Raw genomic sequence first — 22,407 nt, 5'->3', positions numbered from 1 at the left:
TTGGAATAAATATCAAATATTAAATGAATAACTTGTGAATTTGTGAATTTGCTATGCACAACGCAATGATATGTGGTAACACTACTGTGGTAACAGGAAAGGTAGGATTATCGAGGATTAAGGATGGCCGGTTACCAACAAATGGTGTTTGTTTTATATTGTTAGTAAACTTGGCATTGAAATAAAATGGGAAAGTAAGTACATCATATATATAACTATTGCTCTGATGTCGCGTGCTTACTGGGTAAATAGGTCCTATCATCAGCATTACAATTCAGTAGGGCTCTAACTACTAATTATAAGACCGGCCAAACGCCATATGTGGGGGCATGATATCTGCTACTAACAAATGATATTCTTTCATCAGCATCACATATCTGATGATATGTATTATTAAGTCAACCTTCAAATTTCTAAATATGTAATTAAATAAATAATACTTACTACTTCAAAATCAATGGAGTAATAACCATTCCGATTCATATAATTAGCTGCTTGTGCCACGGTGTTTTTTTGTGGGAGCTTAAATATCTTCTGATTGTATCTTATTTCTTATTGTAGCTAAACTTAATTTTTCAGTCTTGATTATTAGTCCTTGGTAGTAATAATATTTTATTTCATATTGATAAACATTTGCATTAGCTTGCATTAATAGCATTTTGTTTATTGTTAAAAAGTTGTTTTAAATAGTACATGAAATAAAAGTATTTATTAGAGCAGTGATCGGGGAACTTTTGGAACTGTTACCCCAAAATGTTTTTGCGCAACCTCTCATTACCCCATAAAAAAAAATTAACTCAAAGAGCCTATAATTGGGATCTGTTTGCAACATATTTCTGTATAACCTGCAGATTAACGGTTTGCTACATTGTTTGTTACTTCTAAACTTAAAAAAGGCTGAAACAAATGGTTTGAAGGAAACAATAAGTAAGAACTATATTCTGTATGAATAAATATATATTTCATGAAAATCCTACTAATACATGAATAAACTAATGGTGTATGGCATCATGCCTTAAGCACTGTGACGAAATGTTCAAGGAATTTTAAATGATTTCAATTAGATTATTATAAATATTGTAACATTAAATAATATTCATAAGATATATATATATATATATATATATATATATATATAAGCTGAATTATAAAGTTAAAACTATTTATTTGAAGTATATAAGTGAGTTTTAGACCTTTAGCCAAAATTAAAATTAAAATCTGAATTATTTTCGATATACAAAGAAAATTTTTTTGAAAAAAAAAAAATTGAAATATTTTTCTTTCCCAAAAGTAATTGTTTTGTAAACACAATTACACAAACAACAAGTAAACCATTTTTGTACATTTAGCTCTGTATCTTCGAAATGGCTGGATCGGTCTTTGCTGAAACCTAATCACTACTTCTCCCAATCATTACAAATTGAATGTCTTTTGGTTCATTCAAATGGGATACTCCGTTCTCTCAAAAACCCGATTTCTATTTTCTGCACTCTTTACTCCGTATCTCCGTAACGGCTGGATCTGCCTTTGCCAAATACTAATCAGCATATCTCCCTATTAATAGGAACTGAATGTTTAATAAATCATTCAAATTGGTTCATCCGTGCTCCCGAAAACGTGATCCATTTTTTCTGAGGTATGGCAAAATTTTCAAAACCTCTGAAACATGAAGAAATGCAAAAATTTTCATTTTTGATTTTCGGCCCGTTACTATAACTTACCCTACGTGAAGTTAACAATAATGCCACAAGTGACAATAAACACGCACACATACAATGTAAGGTTGGATTACGATTTAGAGAAATGGTGTTGCTTCATCTTTGACACAATTTTCTTCAAAATTGGGACTTTAACACGTCAGAGCAATTTTAATACAATCTTCGGCATTCAATCTATTTCTCCATAGCTTCTTCAATCCAGATAGCTTCATTGCTACTGACGTATCGACCCATTTGATATCCAGTTATTTCATCATTCTCATTAATACTTTTGCAAATATTGCTTTGTCGCTCCCTGTATGAACATATTTGCATATGTATTTTATCGACTTCACCGAGCTGCACAGTTCGACATTTATATGTGCTTTATAGGTTTTGCATAGCAAAGGCGAATAAGGAACTACCCATCGATTATCAGCATCTATTACCCCGCCATTCGACAGTCGCAATTCAAAACATTGTCTACCATTGTCTACCATTGTCAACGTCACGTCGCCGATAAGCGGGGTAACCATCAATGTCGGTGATAGTATCGTTTTAAAATGATTTTGGAAAATGTTTTGTGCATTTTCCATTGTCCATGCATGGCGACATAATGCTGAGAGTACCGCATGGACCATGTATCATGTTAGTAGTTATAATATCGAACAATTGCTCATCAACATTTTTATCAGGAATTTCTGCTGAGATAATATTGTCAATCTCTACAGAACGCACCTTATCAATTAACCACAACAAAATATGTGCATGGGTAGACCTCTTTCCTGCCAATCTACTATAAAATTTATCAATGATTTCAACTTCTGTTTAAAAACTCGTGCAGGTTATATCATGCCTATCCATCGTTGTTTGTCCCGGCATCAGCAATTTTTTTTATTTTATCCCATTTGGGATTGCACGTAAAGGTAATGAACAGATTAGGTCTGTCATATGCACGAACATAAGCCATAGCATCTTGAATGTACTCCTGCATATGTCGCGGATAAGAAGATGGAAGAATATATGCAGTACCAATATGACTAATATTATTAATTGCATCTACATTACCGAGTACTGCATCACGTAAATGTATATATTCCTCAGTACGGAGTTTGGTTTGATTAAACTTTATGAATCTCAATCTCTCACTCTCAATTTTCACATATGCTCTCTGCATTTAAGAATGTTATTTTCTTCATTAGCTCCAATCATTGATTGGTAGCAGTAAAAGCCCATAGTACTTACTTTTTTGGCACTGGGATAAAATAAAATATATTAAAATTATTTTAATTATTATTTGATTTTTTTTATAAAAATAAGATTTTTACCTGTATTTGGATCCCTCTGTTTAATATTTAAATGGTACCCATCTTCATCTTTCCAAAATATCAATGGATACTGCAAAGCATAATAACAACGATGACCGTCCTGTATTATCTACATGGTATTATCTTTCCGTTGTATTTCTAAACTATTCTCAATAAGGAATTCATTAATCTATATATATATATATATATAAAAGAGGATCACTTAAGTAGCAACACTTATAACTCACGAACGGCTGAACCGATTCATATGAAAATTGGCAAGGCGGTAATTTAGAGCCAGTAGAAACACATAGGATACTTTTCATCCCGTTTTTCATTCTAATTCATTATATATATATACTAATAAAAAAAAAATACTAGCTGGACCGGCCACGCGTTGCTGTGGCTCAGTAATATATTGGTGGCAGGGAGGTAGTTTAGAGCCAGGAGAAACATACGAAATACTTTTTATCCCGTTTTTTTATTCTAATTCTGAATTATTTATTTATAAACTATCCATGTAGTTTATTCAATCTACGATACTATCAATGATTTTATCCATGACATTTACCTTCGATTGTCAACTGTCAATCGGTGTTTGTCATTGAAATTAACCTCTACTACCTCATGTTAAATATAGTGAATGAATATTAGTTCTTGGTTCTATATACATAAGGTGAAGTGAAGTTTAATTAATAATGCCGCGACCAAGACGATCGAATCTTTCCCAACAAAGCCGTAATGCAAGAAGATGAATTGTCCTGGCTGGTGGTTGATATATTGAGAGGTATGTTTTGGATCACCAGTACAACCAGGAATTGTAATGGTAGGCTGGACACGAGCGGTAAACAGTTGAATATTGTTGAAGTATTATATTTGTGATGTGGACTCTCCAGAGTCCAATGGTAGTGTGATAGGCCTTTAGGACGAACAGCGATTGATAGTAATTCGTAAACACACTTCTTTCTTTGAATGATACTTTATTATTCACTATTTTTACAATTAATATTTGTGATAACCCTTGGTTATCATATCAGCAAAGACTACATTTTACTGAATACTATGTCTGGCTCCAAGCTTGACTCCAAGCTTCTCTCCAGGTTTGACTCCAAGTTTGACTCCAAGTTTGACTCCGAGTCTTACTCTAAGTTGACTGACTGTCTAACTTTTGTCTAACTCTTATATACTAATTATTGTTTACAACCTATTTACAAAATCCAACAGTAAGCACTTCTGATGTCCGCGTAACCTACATATAACTAGCAACGCGTTTTGTAATTATTAAACAAAATAATGATTCGAATTGTTATTACAGTTCAAAGAATGCGAAATATTGCAAATGCAACAACTGAAGAAGAGCATTACATACACATTTTGTCATGCATTTACATGTACATTTTGTCAAATAACTCATTGCCAGTTATAATTTCCCAGAATTCATCGAAAAATGGTTAGTAATATATAAAGGTACGGGGTTAAAAGTTCCACGACCAAAGTGTCAACCAGTAAAGCTAAAGCATTGTTCAACAACAATATTTGAAAGTAGAGGGAAAAAATTTATAAGCAGCTATAACTTTGACTCTTATGACTTTGCTATCTGGAGATAAACTGTAATCTTTGAAAATTCATAATAAAAGTATTTTCTTCCGTTGGCAGTTTTTTAGCATTAGTTAAAAGTGAAATTATTTTGTAAAATACCTTTAAAATTAAAATAAGACATTAAACCTGTTTGCCATCTGGCCGTTCCAAGTTACCCCGCCTATAGGGTTAAAAGGTCTCTATAACAAATATTTGAAAGACAGAAAAAAGCACATTTTTACATTAATGAAGTAGCTGGTAGTTACCGAACGTTGTCAGAATTGTTTGTTTGAAATGTGTCATTTGTTGTGATAAAATCGGTTTGATTTTCATAATAAAATTTATAGTTGCTCAAACTCAAATTCGACCTTTATTCGACAATTATACACAAAATCCAGAATCCAGAAGAATCTGAAAAGCTTACAACGTAATCAATAAGTCGAAATACCAAAAAAGACTTGGATTGGATTATACAATGATTTTTATAGAAAGTGTATAAAGCTTCCAGTTTGATTGTATTGACAAAACATAGACAACTAATGGGGCTTATTGTTTTTATAATATCTCATTGTATACAGCATTCAACAAACATCCTTATACACTTAAAGTATTAATATTTTTGATTCTCTAGAAATTGTTTAGAATATACCTTTCTTAGCAAAACAACGTTTGCCGGGTCAGCTAGTAATACTATATATGTTCTCAGAACTAATTATAAGTAATTGCCGGAAAATCGATTTTCACTTTTTGAAGCTACTCGTAAAATTTTTCTCTTGTAGACTGATATCGAGGACATCCAAAAAAGATGTGGTTAAGGGATTCTTCTTCATATCCACATGTACATGTCGGGGAATTGATCATCTTAATTTTGTTTAGGTGCTTTCCAAATCTCCAGTGACCTAGTCGGATCCTACATATATTTGTAATGTATTTTCTATTTTGTTTTATTTTTTTAAACCAAGGTTGCGTAGATACTTTCGGGTTTATTGACCCATAATTGTCCTTTTTTCTCTAGAGCCTTTACTACTAGAGACGCATGTTATATTATTTGCGTCTTATATCATTTTAATTTTGGCACTTCTCAGCTGCTTTTCGACAATAATAATGTAGACATTACATTTTCTTTATTTATAATCATGAATTTATTATATTTAATATTGCCTTAGCCTATAGTGAATAAAAATGTTTGGCAAATGACAGTTGTCATTTGTTTTTAATGTCAAACCATGCCTTAAATATTTTCAAGGTCAAACTATGATAAGCGGTTTTTTATATTTTTTTCCATTTATTTCTACAATCTAACGATATTTCTATGAATCTAAAAATTCTAAAAAAATTCCCGAACAAACTTCAAGTAGATTCATGAAAATCCGAATTATAGTTTAGGAGGATTAACCATTCATATAAACTTACACAAGAATTTTATATATATATATATATATATATATATATATATACATATCATCATTATCCTTACGGAATCTAGCTCTATCCATGAGACAATTCTTCTCTAAGTATGGGTCTCCAGTGAATCCTATAAATACCAAGCAAAATATGAAGTCAGCATTTCCATTAAAAATAAATTCATTTATTCATATATTTGTAATACTAACGTGGCATATTTAGAGTCGGCAGGGCGTTAACTTCTAGATTTGTCTTTGAATTTGTTGACAAATATTCCACTTTGCAAATATTTGTGAAATGCGCGTCACAAATATGTCGATTTCGGCTACCTCATCCATTAAAGGATTTCGATTTCGGTACCTCATCCATTAAAGGATTGTTTGTCCTCTGCACCCAAACTGAAAACATCTAGAACATTTTCATAGTATTTTCGAATATATCGACGCAAGTAGAAAATGGTCTTAAAATCCAGGAGTAGCACTCCACGAATGTCCATGTCGGGAAATATTGCTTGCAGTGAGTCTATCACGGCAGTTAAGTGTTACACCACAGAATTTTCAAATGTGATTTTGTCTCGTTTATTATTTAGTAATTGTTCACTTAGTCGTGTAAACATCGACACATCACCAGCTTAAACTCTGCGTTGGTAAAATTCCAATTGCGTAAAAAACTTGCGATTTTATCCTGCAGCATCAAAATATTTGTTTCATTTCCTTGCAGTGAAATATTCAGATTATTATTTCAGTAAAAATCAGCAAGGTACGCTATTTTTAGAACAAATATATGGTGTTTTAATTTTTGCATAATATTCTTTTCCTTTTTGTGTTCTCTGGTTTTCAAAAAACATCCAATTTCTTCTCGTAATTCATAGACCCTACTTAGAACGTTGTCTCTTGATAACCAACGTATCTCTGTATGGTACAAAAGTGCATTAAATGTAGCACCAACTTCATCGCACAAAACTTTAAATAATCTTGAGTTAGTAGCGCTGCCTCGAATATGATTAACAATTTTTACTATATCACTCAACGTGTTTAGCAAATCTGGTGGGAGTGTTTTTACAGCCAAAGCGTAACGTGTCTCAAACAATGATAGTTGAAAACTTGAGGAGCAACTTGTTTCACAAGTGACTGAAAACCAGAACGGATACCCATCATGGAAGGTGCCCCGTCTGTACAAATACCAACCAGCTTTAACCAGTCCAGGCCATTTTCCTCAATAAACTCTTTTAGCGTTTGAAATACGTCTTCGCCGCGAGTAGTAGTGGGCAAAGACTTGCAAAACAAATATTCCTCCTTTACATCATCATTTTTTATGTATCATGCGAACATTAATAATTGTGAACACGAAGCAACATCTGTGGACTCGTCCAACTGCAGTGCAAACATAGGACTTTCCTTTATTTCAGCAATAACGGTTGCTAAAATATCGGCACTCATTTCACATATGCGTCTTTGAATGGTATTGTTTGAGAGTGATATTTGTTTAATCTTAGCTACATGTTGCTTACCTATAACAAGTGTTGCCGCATCTAATAAGCAAGGTTTGATGAGGTCCTCTCCTTTAGTGTGTGGTTTTTTATTACGTGCGATGCGATAAGCAATTTTGTATGAAGCTTGAAGGTATGATTCATTTGCTTTCTGTATGTTGCCTGTAGAATCCATGCGCAAAAACTTCAGAATCTTCTCCTTTTCCTTAAAAAATCTATATTTTTATCTGCAAACTGCTTGTGAACTGTAGCAAAATGTTCTTTTAATTTGTTCGGTTTCATGCTTTCTGAATTATGCACTTTATTCATGGACCTTATACAACTTCATGGACTGCTAGTCCCCATACATTTCTCAAGTAAAAAAGTGTCAAAAAACGTTGTCTCAAACAATGATAGTTGAAACTTGAGAGCAACTTGTTTCACAAGTGACTAAAAACCAGAACGGATACCCATCATGGAAGGTGTCCCGTCTGTACAATACCAACCAGCTTTAACCAGTCCAGGCCATTTTCCTCAATAAACTCTTTTAGCGTTTGAAATACGTCTTCGTCGCGAGTAGTAGTGGGCAAGACTTGCAAAACAAATATTCCTCCTTTACATCATCATTTTTATGTATCATGCGAACATTAATATTTGTGAACACGAAGCAACATCTGTGGACTCGTCCAACTGCAGTGCAAACATAGGACTTTCTCTTTTATTTCAGCAATAACGGTTGCTAAAATATCGGCACTCATTCACATATGCGTCTTTGAATGGTATTGTTTGAGAGTGATATTTGTTTAATCTTAGCTACATGTTGCTCACCTATAACAAGTGTTGCCGCATCTAATAAGCAAGGTTTGATGAGGTCCTCTCCTTTAGTGTGTGGTTTTTATACGTGCGATGCGATAAGCAATTTTGTATGAAGCTTGAAGGTATGATTCATTTGCTTTCTGTATGTTGCCTGTAGAATCCATGCGCAAAAACTTCAGAATCTTCTCCTTTCCTTAAAAAAATCTATATTTTTATCTGCAAACTGCTTGTGAACTGTAGCAAAATGTTCTTTTAATTTGTTCGGTTTCATGCTTTCTGAATTATGCACTTTATTCATAGACCTTATACAATTCATGGACTGCTAGTCCCCCATACATTTCTCAAGTAAAAAAGTGTCAAAAGATGTTCTATGGTATGAGGGCATACGAGGGTAATTTCGCCGGCCGAAAATGTCAAACTCGATCGCTGAACGTCAAATGAAAGTCCGTGAGTTCGAAATTGTTGGGAAAATATTATATAATATACAATTTATGTTAAACTAATGAATGTAATGAACTATTTAATATTTTATTTATTTATTTTAGTTATACAAAGTGTTTGAGGAAAATAAGAAAAGAAAATAAAAAAATATTTTACATATTATAAAATTCACTGAAAATAAGAAAAAGCAATAATGAAATATTTGTTTAAATGTAATATATTTATTATTGGTGTTTAAAAAGCACAATTTTTGTGTGAAAGTGGCGTACATATTTATCAACTTTGATTTTTTTATGTTCTTCATGGTGCATTCTAATTGTTAAATACATTTTTGCGACAAAGTTGATAAGGTCATGATAGTGCTGGACAAATTGCTGGAAATGGCTTGATCTAAAAAAATGTGCAAGTCGCAAGTCATTCAACTTTGGAGAATCGTGCTTTCATATGAACTTTTGTACATTAATTTGAAGAATTTCGAATTAGGGTTTCTATATATAAATATAATTTAAACATTTCATCGGAAGAATATGAAAGATATTCTCGATTTTTTATATCGATGAATGTCGAATTTCCCGGAATACTTGCGAAGCATTCAGAACAGGTTTTACTGCAATAGGAACTTACCACAGACCAAACACATTTTAGAAGACATTTTACTTTTAACAATTTTACAACAGGTATATTTTTATCCTGTTTTAGTTTAAAAACCCGAGCGATCAAACATCACGTGAACCCAAGTAACTGTAAAATTTAAGCGATCGAGTGCATTCGACTAATCTCGGTAAAGTTCGTGTTCGTATTTGACATATCTCGGCCGCAAAATTACCCTCGTATGCCCTCATACCATAGAACATCTTTTGACACTTTTTATGCGCTTAACTAGCAGTCCATGTATTGTTAAGGTCTATGACTTTATTACATGAAACACACTGAAGCTTTTCTATATTTTTGTCTGTGATGCTTGTGAAACCCCATTGTAGAAATGCTTCTTTATAAGTGCGCTTTTTGCCAGATGGAGTAGAAGCCATGTCAAAAACACTTGTAGGTACCCAAAACAAAAGTTAACTAATAAGATACCTACGAAAACGAGTCACTCGTGACAATATAAACGTGACGATATTAACAAATACTACTTACCTTTGAATTTAAACAATACGATTTCTGCAATGCGCGGCGGAATGTAATATTGTTACAATACAAGTGATAAGTGAATAGGTATTCGATCATGGGTCTAAGTTAAGTTATATACCCTAACCTTAATCACTTGGATGTTTTCTATTGGCCATTACCACCATTCCTATGGTGGTCAATTGCAGGGTCTCTACAGTCTTATAGGTCATACTGAAATATTAGGGTCCTACGGCAAGTCGTTTAATTTAAAAAAATCGACCAAAAGTTTGCAAAAATTAGTGTAATTTTTTTGGCTTTTGTCAAAATTATAACTTTCCTCGACGCTTGCTCAAAAACGCCTGAACAAATGTCAAAAATTTAAAAGCCAATCAAAGTATTTTAATGTGGATTATCTTTTCTTAGTTTTGTGCAGCAATCGGCCGAGCCATTTCTTTGTAATTTGGAAAAAATTGTTAAACTTTTCGTCTATATTTAAGCTCATACTACCGAATCGATTTTAAAAATCAAAAATTTTTAAAAGATATTATTTGGCAATGATACGGATTAGTTTTAGTTGGTGCTACATTTAGTTTTAGGTGAAAATCTATCGAACCGTTTTCTTGTAATTAATTGTTGCAAAAAAATTAAAATCGATTTTATGGAATTTTTTTGGCGATATATATCATGGTCTTATAGAACTTACTGAAATAATACGGCCTTACGACAAGTAGTTTAATTTTAAAAATTCATCAAAGTTGGAGAAAATGAGTAGTTTTTTTGACGTTTGTTAAAATTAAAATTAGACGATTTACTTTTTTATTTATTAAATGACATTTATACAGTATAAATCTTATATATAATATTATATACAACAAATACAATTTTTTTTAACTAAAATATGATATGTCATCCAGATCGACGTTTGGTTGGTCAGCATCACTGGTATTAGTATCAATAGAGTGGCTTTCACTATTGCTTGTGGAAGTAGCATATAAAGATTTCTTCATTTTACAAAATTCATCTTTAGATGGTTCGTAACCAACGCAGTTATGGTTGATTCGCTGACTTCTTAACAATAGCCCGTTAAGTGTATTAGTTACCAATTTGTTGCGTGTTTGGCATTTTATTAATCCAAAAACTCCAAACCTCTTCCTTATCTTTTGTAAATAAATAAATAAATAATTTTCGATTGATGATTGATTGATTGAAATTAAAATTTTACTAATGTCATCCGGCAATTCAAAATAATGGAATCTTCGCCATTCATTATCAATAATTTGACTTTGACTTGGGTTTAATAATCGCGGCAGTTTACTCAATAATGGTAGCAAACTTGGCGTAGTGATTACTGTTTTACCATTCATTGCGTCCGCAGGATCCTTTACTGATAAATTTTTCAATATAGTATCATTGAAATCGAATCGTTTTTTTATTTCTTCACATCTTCGAATTATAAACTTCCTGAATTTTGCAAGAAAATGCAATTTTTCTTGTAAACGAGGATGTTTTGAAAAGTCTGCTTCGTTAAAATATTTAAAAACTTCTACTCCAACATAAATATTTTGAATATTCTTATTTAGTCTGATCCGATGGTTTAATATTATATATGGGTGTTTTATTTACGTAGTCATCATTCATATATGTTTTTAATAAATCCAAATATGTCACACTACTTTTCTTATGAACTGACATAATAATAGGGTTTTCGGACTGGAATAACTTGTTTAAATTCGTGAAGTTAGGTAAAATCCATAATAAAAAATGATAGTAAGGCTTTATTATGGGATTTCGCAAGTATTGAAGTATTCTTGCAACTTCAGATTCATTTTCATCTGTTCCATCACTATCATCTTTCCTCCTTTTACTCATCTTCCTGTATTCCTCTTTATAATTTAATTGATTGAAATATAAAATTAATGCCTCCCACTCGTTCTACCACCATAATAACCATGATAACCAGCGGGTCTGAGCAGGTTGTAAAACTTTATGCTGTTTCAAATCCAAATCGATTGAATTCTTGTATGTATATTGGCGTTTTGAGCTCACTGAAAAATGATTATGAACCAGCTGTGGTAATTTTTCACATTCTGGGGGTAATTCAGAACAAGCATTACTTGCGCAGAGATGTAATGAGTGACACAGGCATTTCATTATGTAAATTCCAGGACATCTCTGCTAATCGTGTTCTTACTGATTTTTATCCCCCATCATAGTATCACACCCATCTGATCCAAACCCTATGATATTTGTGAGTGGAACTGAGTATTTTTGAAAAGATTTTTAACAATAATGCATAAATTTTTGTGTCCTAGAAATGTCAGTTGACTCGTCATTTAGAACACTAAATAATACATTTCTTATCTTTATAGATAAATCTTCTTTTTCAGTTGCTCCAATTACGTTTGACACTACAGCAGCAGACTTTGATGATTTTAACCTCAAATCCTGGGCAAATTTTTGAATCTGGAAAGCAATCTTTTAAAAGAGGTGTCAGGTGGTCCATTAACCGAAAAGGAAGATTGTGCTCAGCTAGAAATTCACAAAGTTTTATTTCTGCACGTGTTGCTTTGTTATCAAATGATGTTTCCACTTTTTTTTTTGAGTAAATGATTGAATTGATTTTTGATTCGAAGCCGAAGTGATTGATGACAAATGACTTTTAGATTTGCCATGATTTTTAATTACCGTGAGCTCAGCAGTGAAGGATGTATTACATAATCTGCATCTAGCTTTAAACTTGTCTGATACATCTGGCATTAACCACGTGTTGAACTTGGTATCATTCACCCATTCTCTCAAAAATTTTTGCTTTCTACGTGCATAAAGTTTCGGCTTTTTAGCCTGTAGTCTTCTTGTATCTTCATCAGAACTTATATTACTCATCTTGTTCGAAATCGTAACACTTGAAATAGAAAAAAAGAAACACTTTATTCTTCTGTAGGATTTAGGGCTGGCATCTAATCTAAATCAATAAATAAAATACTTTTAAAAATACAAGCAGAAACTACTAGCTATACCAATTGATTTGTAAATAATTACCTGATTTAGCACAAAAAATTTTTTCAGCGGATTATAATTTCAGTTGTAAATTACTGCAGCGCACAACAAATATAAATATCACAGAGCTCCAAACGATAAATGGCTTTCGAATCCAAACAACAAAAGTGTACATACAACAAAGATCACGTTACTGAGAGTGTAGGTACCATAGATAATGTAAACTAGCTGTAAGTGGAATTGTCTTGAGGCAATTATGGCAAATTGCTGGAACTTCCCGTACCGTAACGAAATGTTCGTGGAATACTGAATGTTTTCAAATAGATTATTATAAATATTGTAACATTGTCTAATATTTATAAGAATTATATAAACTGAATTGCAGAGTTGAAATTATTTGTAAAGTATATTAGAACTATAGTCAGAATTAAAAATAAAATCTGAAATAATTTCGATATACAAAAAAAAAAAAAAAAAAATTGGAACAAAATTGGAACAATTTTTTTTTTCCAAAATCAATTATTTTGTTAAGACAAGCAGAAAGTTCTTTGAATCATTTAAATCGGACGCTTAGTTCTCTCAAAAACAGCCATTTTTTGCACATTTAGCTCTGTATCTTCGGCATGACTGGACGTGTCTTTGCCAAAACCTAAGCACTACTTCTTCCAATCATTACAAATTGAATGTTTTTTGATCACTCAAATGCGACACTCCGTTCTCTAAAAAACTTGATTTCTATTTTCTGCACTCTTTACTCCGTATCTTCGTAACGGCTGGTCCTGCCTTTGCCAAATACTAATCAGCATATCTCCGCATCAATAGGAACCGAATGTTGAATAAACCATTCAAATCGGTTAATCCGTGCGCCCGAAAACCTGAACGAAAAAATGCGGACACACAAAACACACACATACATCCATTTTTTCTGAGGTATGGCAAAAATGTTCAAAAACTCTGATACGTGAAGAAATGGAAAAATTTTCATTTTTGATGTTTGGCCCATTACTATAACTAATGCCACAAGTGACAATAAACACGCATACATGTAATGTAAGAACATTACGATTTGGAGAAATTGTATTGCTTCATCTTTGACACAATTTCTTCAAAATCCGGACTTTAAACATGTCAGAGCAATTTTAATACAATCTTCGGCATTCAATCTATTTCTCCTCGATTTTATGTTTATCAGACTGGAAAAGTTTTGCACAAATATGTGGTTCCAAATGGCAGCATTTTTCTCACCGCTTCTTCATGTGCTATTTCAAAACTCTTTGCAGCTTTTGACATCCAAAAACATGACAGATTTTGTTCACTTCCAAATTCAATACGTGCTTCGGTATTTAAACGAATTTCCAGAATTGATTCTGCCAAACCTGCTGGTTTTTCCGGTATCATGAAAGTTTCACATTTAAAAAGATCTACAATCCACTCACAATACGTGTATCCAGATCTGGAAAGTTCTACCAGGTGAAGTAATTTTTTTACAATTCTCCAAAAACAAAGCTAACCTTGGAAAAGATGCTATCTTGTTCTCTTCTACTTTCTGCCTCCAATATTCGCTGAAAAAGTATTAATATGCTTTTCGTGTAATTCTTTAATATATTTATGCTCTCAAAAATGTCTGCTAAATATGCGAAATATGCCACTGAGGAAGAGTTTTTAAAATTTTCAGCAACAATATTTTTTTGAAAAACCCTAGAGATTTCAGCTTCATTTTTAAGAGTCCATACTCAATTTAAAATATTACCGCGAGAGAGCTATCTTACTTCTGTATAATAAGGGAGGCAGGTCTCAGCTTCACTATCCTGACATAATTCACAAAATAGCCGCGTATTTAGTGCATGTCCCTTGATAAAATTTATAATCTTGATAACATCATGAGTGTGGGTTATTTCCCCTTACAAAAACTGAAAAACCATAAATATGACCCAGCATAGCTGAAGCTTTATCCAAAGACACCAAATTGCACTTTTCCCATTTTAATCTTTGTGCTTTGAGCTATTCGTTTACTTTATTATAAATATTTATTCCAAGAAATTTCTGTTGCTAACTTGTTTTATATACAATTCAATATTTGTAATGAAACCAAATATCTTCGCTTTCGCATCGACAAGTGTTTTATTTGGTCCTTGGAGTTGTTTATTTAATATATTTAATTTTTCAAATATATCTGTTAAATAACTTACAAACGCTTTACCATCGATAGTTAATAAAATCTTCATTTCAGGTTTGTCATTTAAAAATTCACTTAAAACATCGAAGAGTTGCATAAATCTATTTAAGCAATTTCCTTTGGAAAGCCATCTTACTTCAGTATGAAGCAAAAGTCTCACATAGCTTTCATTTTGCTCTTCACAAAACAGCCTAAAAAGACGTTCAGATTTGGCACTGGCTTTAATAGCATTAATGCATTTTATAACTGCATGTAATACCTCATTTAGAACAGGCGAGATATTTTTTACAACTAAGTGTTCCTTATGATTTACACAATGCACAATAACCATTTCAGGATTTATATCTTTAATCAATTTCAAGCAGCCATTTTTCTTGCCCATCATGTTAGGAGCACCATCAACAGCACAAGATGTTATATTTTTCATAGATATGTTCTTCAATTCTAAATAGTTTGTTAACTTATTATATATGTCTTGGGATTTAGTAGTGTCTTCCAGTCTTTCGCAGAATAACATTTCTTCAGAAAATTGCCCTGCATCAATAAATTGTACATATGCCAGCAATACAGCCCCACTGTCTCTCAAGGTCGATTCATCTATTTGTATTGAAAAATGTCTGGTTTTTAACTTATCAATTAATTGGTTTTCAATATCGTCACTCATTTCGTCTATCCTTCTGCAAGCAGCATTATTACTGAGGTGCTTTCACTTCTGTGCCATCTTTTTCTAAAACTGTTTTAAGAAATGCTGAAATTAATGGTTTTATGGCGCTAGTGGGCCATTTATTATTAATTAATTATATCTTGAAATTAACCGCATTTAACTGATGTAGACTCGTTGATAATGTGAGTTTATTCATAACTCAATTTACAATGAAACTGATATTATATAAATTTTGATATCAATTTTTAGCCCGAAAATTGATCGATGATCAAAAACCGCGAGACCATTTTTCGATCGTGAAAAAACAATAATCTAGCCAAAGCTTGCTAGATGCGACATTCGCATCAGCGTAGCCCAAAGTATGCTGTGTAGTTTTGTCATCACATTGGTGTCATCCTGTCATGAAACATAATGTATTCCGCCATAGTTTCATCAAATTTTCTCTTATAGTGTGTTTTTTTCCACTTTTGCAAATTAATAATGAAATTTGATAACTCGCCTCAAGAAGACGACTGTTTGTTGAAGATCGTGCAGTAAATAGAGACGGCAATGATGTTCTTTTCTCAAACTTTCCTTTTAAAGTTTTAAAATAATTCAAATCTGAATTTACATGATCACGATGTTTTGTCTTCAAATGTGCCTCAAGACGACCTGGTTTCATTGATTCGTTGCTCAAACACTGATGACATAAGACAAAAGGGTATCCGCTTTTAAATATTTGTTCGAATATTGACGAGTTTTTCTCTTACTTGTTCCACTCATTTTATTGTGAGCTAAAAAATATTATAAAACTGTTTGAAAATATGTGTTAAAAATATTTAAATATGGCAGAAGAAACGTATACGCAGAGGAAAAATATTAATGGTCAACAGTCTTTTTTATACAACCTCTATAAAAGCTTATACCTGCGTGGGTAAAAAAAACGACTGAAACTTTACTCTGGAAAAGGTATAAAAAATAAAATAGTAAATTAAGTTATAAAAGCAATTTTTTAATTCAACAAGAGTTAAATTAAATGAATAGTTAATTCAACTTTGCTAGTGAATATTTCTAACAAAAACCATACAAAGGTTATTTAAAGTGTTCTCTATAAAAATTTAACCCATAAAATTTATTTTTTGTATTGATTGAATATTGTAGCTATTATTTCGTAAAATTTCTTCAAAATAAAATTAAATCATTGGACCTGTTTACTCAACGGCAGTCCCAATTCACTCCGCTATTAAAGTAAAAAGAACCAGGTTACGAATATTTGAAAAACAAAAGACACATTTCTACAATGATGAATTAGCAGGAAGTTTTCCTGAACATAGTCAGATAGTTGTTTGTTTGATATGTGTTGTGATAATTGGTTTGATTTTTACAATATAATTGCTCCAAGTCAAATTGGACCTTTGTGCCCCGCCCTATCCTATTGCATTATCTCTTTTTTTTTTTACTTGACAGAAATTTCTGTATAATTGAATGCTTCTATAAATAAAATGGACTACTCACCAATTGATAATATATTAACAATATATTATAAGTATATTTATTAACTCAACAATTAATCCTAACAATTTCACTCACAAATCAACACTTGAGTATATTTATAAACTCAATGATTAATTCTAACTATTTCACTCACAAATCAACACTAACGTTTATTTATTAACTCAACGATTAATTCTAATGAATCAACACTTACTTCAATTTAACACCGACTGAATGATGGGAAACACTAAAGAAGGCTTCAAGTTTTCGGGGTTTTTCGTAACATACGGCAAATTTTGCGATAATTCCCCGATCCTAGCTACTGATTTGAACTTCACTTATAGAAACCAATACAGATAAATCTAGTGTGCTCATTTTAAAGTGCGAATTCTTCGTTTAAAATTGAGATAAATGACTCTTTTATGGCAAACAAAATTATATTTAATAATTCTTTTTTTGTAAAATCTAATAAGTATTTTGAAGCAAAAAAGTAAATGTAGTATCCAGAATTTTCAAATTGTCCCCCTGAATTTACAATTTGCCCCCCGGTGCGCGTGCGCTCCACGTTGGGATACACTGGTCTAGACTTTCTAGACTCTCGCCAGAGCTCAAACTGATTCTGTGATTCTAGGATTTATCGGAGAAACGTCAAAATATTTTTCATATAATATAAAATTTTGGCTATAAATTGAGATATTTAATATACCCCACCGCCTAAATGGAATCCACATGTACACGATGAGCAAAACAAATTTTAAATCGGTTCAGTATTTTAGGCGTCCATCGCAGCTGAACAACTTGACATTAATTATAATTACCTGTGACCGGATTACCTGTGACCGGAATCCCTCTCATAGGACAACAGCTCCCTTATGTCCTTCGTCATTTCATTAATTTCAAAGGATAATTTGGATAGTTTGTTTACGATACTATCCAACTTGTTCTCTGCTACATATATATTGAGACGAATGAATTTGTTTATTGGAATTTAAAAGATTTTAATAAATAGTTTAAATATATAAATTTTAAATAATGTACCCATCTCCATATTGGGACTCTCCTCTACTTCTCCATGTTCAATTTCACATATTACTTCTGCAATAAATATTAACATGAATGTTTTGTTGAATGATATGATATAAAGATATTAAATAATGTATCTTTCTCTATATTGGGGCTATCCTCTATTTGTTCGTTTTTCTCTTGTTCACTATCAACACAGGATGTGAACTCTGCCCTCGCTTCATATACTTTTATTAGTTTATAATTTGAAGATGTAGCTATACACCTCCCCGTAACAATTTTTACTATTTCACAGTATCAGGAAGGGGCTTACACCCCTTAATCATTTTATGAACCTTCAATGGAGAAATAGTTTGTTTTCTGGGCATTAAGAGTTCACGAACAAGGTATATGTCCACATTTATCCTCCTTATCGTAAATTACGTCATCCCATGCAGGCTGCCTGTTTGACGCGAAGAATTTCATTATTTGTCCAAAATTCAACTGAAGATGAGTGAAACAATAACTCCTATGACAATTTTTTTAATGGAAATCTTATCAAGGTAATACATGCAATTAAAGTATTACCAGGTTGTAGCACTAGTGGTGCACCATGTAGAGAACTCAAAATCCAAAACATGTAAATAGAATACTAGAATTGTAGAAGGCAACATCAAGTTATATATCTTGAATTTAAAAAATATAAAGCTTTTGTATTGAAAACATAAGCTGAAAGATATTTACTTCCTGGTAAATATATTAAATTTGAATAATTGTTTTTTTTTTCAATTTTCTTATTTCTATTTGGTAGAGTGTTGCATGCCAATCCACTACATAAAAAGCATAACTCGTGTTTTAGTAAATCTAGAAAATTGTTAGAATGTGTCATTTTTTTAAATTATTTTTTAAATCGTCCGGATGATATTGAGCTGTTTAGTTACGTGTGCTACTATGTTACATATAATTTTATTCGCTCATGAGTTTCTTGTTAAGCAAAAATAAATCTAAAAAAACCAACGCGTTAATAATGCAGTATGTAATGTATCGTAAATTTGTCGGTAGTTTTCTTGAATTGTGATTTTTTTCGAAATCAATGTTGTGATAATAAAACTAAATAATGTGTGATTTAGTCTTTGAATATGTAAAGTTAGTTAAAATATATAGCAGTCACGAAGAAACTTGTTGAATGCTAACAAAACAAATTTGGAAATAAAATAAATAACTAAGAAAAGAAAATGAAATTTTTAAAGAAAATAATAGGAAATGTTAAGATAATAAATTATGGTAATAGGAGAATTATAAATAGAATGAAAAATTATTAAGTACATGAAACAAGAGATAATGACTGAATTGAAGTAAAACCACTATTATTGAGGTTCAACAATAACTAACGATAATATAATAACCAAATTGAATCTATCGGAACCAGAACAATTAAGTATTTTTGGAAGTGAAACAAGATAGCAAGCAATATGATTAATATTTACTATAATGACTCATTTATTTGAATACGACAGACGATATGAATATTTGAAGAGAAGCATAGTCATGGAAGGAATTAACTTCGATTGAGACAAATGCATAACACGAGGATTTAGTGTATAATGGACAGTATTTCATATACAATTTTGATTTCGATAGTCTCCGTAATTATGATTTATTTACATTACAATTTTCTTGGTCTATTTGTTGAAAAGTCACACATGACAAGGAAAAGGAAATGTGATTTATAATGCTCATTGTGATGCCAAACTATTTGGAACATCCAAATAGAAGTTAGTTCCAATCCAGTCAAGGACATTTATGTCTTTATGATTGTGAACTACTCAAAGTAGTTTTCGACCAAATAGAAGAAACCGCCCTAGATTTACATTATTAACCAAATATCAAATTTGAAACGGATGCAAAGTATGAATACTTCATACTTCAACATTTTTTTATTTAATTTTTGACCTATTTGGCTACTTAATTATTTTTCTTCGAAGATCAATACCGAATGTTAAATAAAATGATATCTATAATTCAGTCACAGAAGGAATTATGACACATTTAATAATTTTGAGATATTTAGAAAAGGTGCCATCACAATAAATAGTATCAGCTTGAAAATTCTTCATCGCCATGCATAATTAATCAGGAACATAGTTTTAATTTGTACGGATTTCTTAACCATGGGTTAACTGACCTTAGTTTAGCCGAAGAAGGAAGTGACATCACAATAAATAATATTCGCTCAAAGGTTCAAATCAAGAGGATTGTTTTAATTTGTACGCAAATCGTAACCATGTATAAAATGTTATAATCTATTGGCAAACGAAGATATTTCAATACTTATATAAATTATTCAAGGTCGTGAAGACTGATTTGTCCAATTCAATTGTGATTGTAAAATCTTGGGACCTTCGACTGACTTAACTGATCTCTGGTAAAAGTTCTTCCCAATCTTTACCAAATCACTTATGTTTATGTATCTACTAAGTTTGTTAAATTGATATAAAAAGGTAATTGAAACATGTTATGCAGCCTGGATATTATATAAAGAAAAAGTAATATGGAGTAAAATCGATTCGCACTCGACATCGATATTAAAAAATTGTATTGATATTTGCAAATATTAAGAAATTCTTGAAGAGAATAATCAGTTTTTAATGCAATAAGCTATATTTAACCAATTTTAAATATTCAACGATCAACATAAGTAACTTGTAGGATAAACTTGTAAGATATAATAAAATTTTCTTTGTTTTTCACTAAACTTACAATTGGAAAACTACAAACGCTTGAATACATTTCTACAAAATATTCATTGTGATAACTTCAAAATAAATGTAAAATTATATGAATAATTAATAATATAATTATAGTTACTAATAGCACATACTATCGCTATAATAAAGGTAAAACATGTTTCTTATAATTTTAGTTCTATTTTTTTTATTTTGCCACTATATTAAAGCTATACATATTTAACGTTGCATAAGATTTATTTTTGAACATACAAGAGACTGCGCATTTTGTAATTGGTTAAGTTTTTATTCCTTTACTATAAACGAAAATACTTCATTTATATTTTTTAGTTCCGTATACGTTTCAATGTTTGTAATACTCAAATTTTCGATCCATATTTTATTTAAGTATGCTTTTTCATGTCGTTGCTTGTACCATGTAAACTCAAGTTGAATATTTTATTTTTTATATATACGATTTTTAAATTTCGGAAAAAGGAATGTCTTCCACATGTGCACCACTTTTTTTTCAATTTCATGCGAATTGTTGTATAGTGAAATATTGAATTTTTGAATAAAAAATCGGAGTCTTTCATGCGTTCTAAGTCACACTATTATATCTTGTATCTTGAAACCTCGTGGATTTAAGGATCTAGAAAAATGGAAGGCGACAGAGTTTATAGTTTTCATGCTATATGCAGTCCTAAAAACTTATCTGCCCAGAACGCTATATAAAAATTTTCTTAACTTTCATGCTGCTATGAGAATTGTATGTTCAGAAACTCTAATAAAAAATTATGGGATCAGGCATTGGTATTGATCGAAAAATTTTGTTCGCGATTGGTAAAACTATATGGAGAATGCGTCCTTGTATATAATACCCTGTAAACAATTTTATATTGCCGTTAGGTTGCGGTTGTATAAAAATGTTACCTAGTTATATAACGTCAACCTCACCGTCCCTAAGAAATTTTATTACCTGGAGATAACTATTTCCTACCCTGTTAGTTAACTTGTTATATAACATTGTTATGTTGCGGTAGCATACGGTAATGTACCTATGCGATATGAATCAGCACTTTTTGAAATGCGTTTAATTAATGCGTAAATAATTGATTTTTCTCTAAAAAAAAAGATTTACTCATATTTCATTGTATTTATTATTTAAAATTAATATTTTACAATAAACAAAGTAGCAACAAATATTTTATACTAAACAAAACAGTAATAAGTATTTTATAACAAACAAATAGCAACAAATATTTTGTACTAAACAAAACAGTAACAAATATTTTATAACAAACAAATAGCAACAAATATTTTGTACTAAACAAAACTGTAATAAGTATTTTATAACAAACAAATAGCAACAAATGTTTTGTAAACTAAACAAAACAGTAACAAATATTTTATAACAAAAAAATAGCAACAAATATTTTGTACTAAACACAACAGTAACAAATATTTTATAACAAATAGCAACGAATATTTTGTACTAAACAAAACAGTAACAAATATTTTATAACAAATAGCAACGAATATTTTGTA

General features: G+C 31.3%; 2 protein-coding genes across 2 annotated transcripts; both read right to left on the bottom strand.

Annotated features, from left to right (window-relative positions):
• Positions 1–7,305: 7,305 nt before the first annotated feature.
• LOC113380572 (protein ZBED8-like) lies at positions 7,306–7,650 on the bottom strand. Its single transcript, XM_026619756.1, has one exon. The coding sequence runs from the start codon at positions 7,648–7,650 to the stop codon at positions 7,306–7,308; it is 345 nt and encodes a 114-aa protein (XP_026475541.1).
• Positions 7,651–14,845: 7,195 nt separating this feature from the next.
• Positions 14,846–15,658, bottom strand: LOC113380571 (protein ZBED8-like). Its single transcript, XM_026619755.1, has one exon. It carries the CDS (start codon positions 15,656–15,658, stop codon positions 14,846–14,848), a length of 813 nt encoding a protein of 270 aa, XP_026475540.1.
• Positions 15,659–22,407: the final 6,749 nt, after the last annotated feature.

This window comes from Ctenocephalides felis, unplaced genomic scaffold (genome assembly GCF_003426905.1).
Source record: "Ctenocephalides felis isolate EL2017-DRISC unplaced genomic scaffold, ASM342690v1 CF-g0.4_SCAFFOLD_02224, whole genome shotgun sequence".
In the NCBI taxonomy this organism is placed as follows: Eukaryota; Metazoa; Arthropoda; class Insecta; order Siphonaptera; family Pulicidae; genus Ctenocephalides; species Ctenocephalides felis.
The sequence above is the reverse complement of the archived record's forward strand: the minus strand, read 5'-3'. Positions and strand labels throughout refer to the sequence as shown.

Coding starts and splice junctions, on each gene's coding strand:
- LOC113380572 (XM_026619756.1), bottom strand. CDS start 7,650: ATGGATTCTACAGGCAACATACAGAAAGCAAATGAATCATACCTTCAA.
- LOC113380571 (XM_026619755.1), bottom strand. CDS start 15,658: ATGAGTGACGATATTGAAAACCAATTAATTGATAAGTTAAAAACCAGA.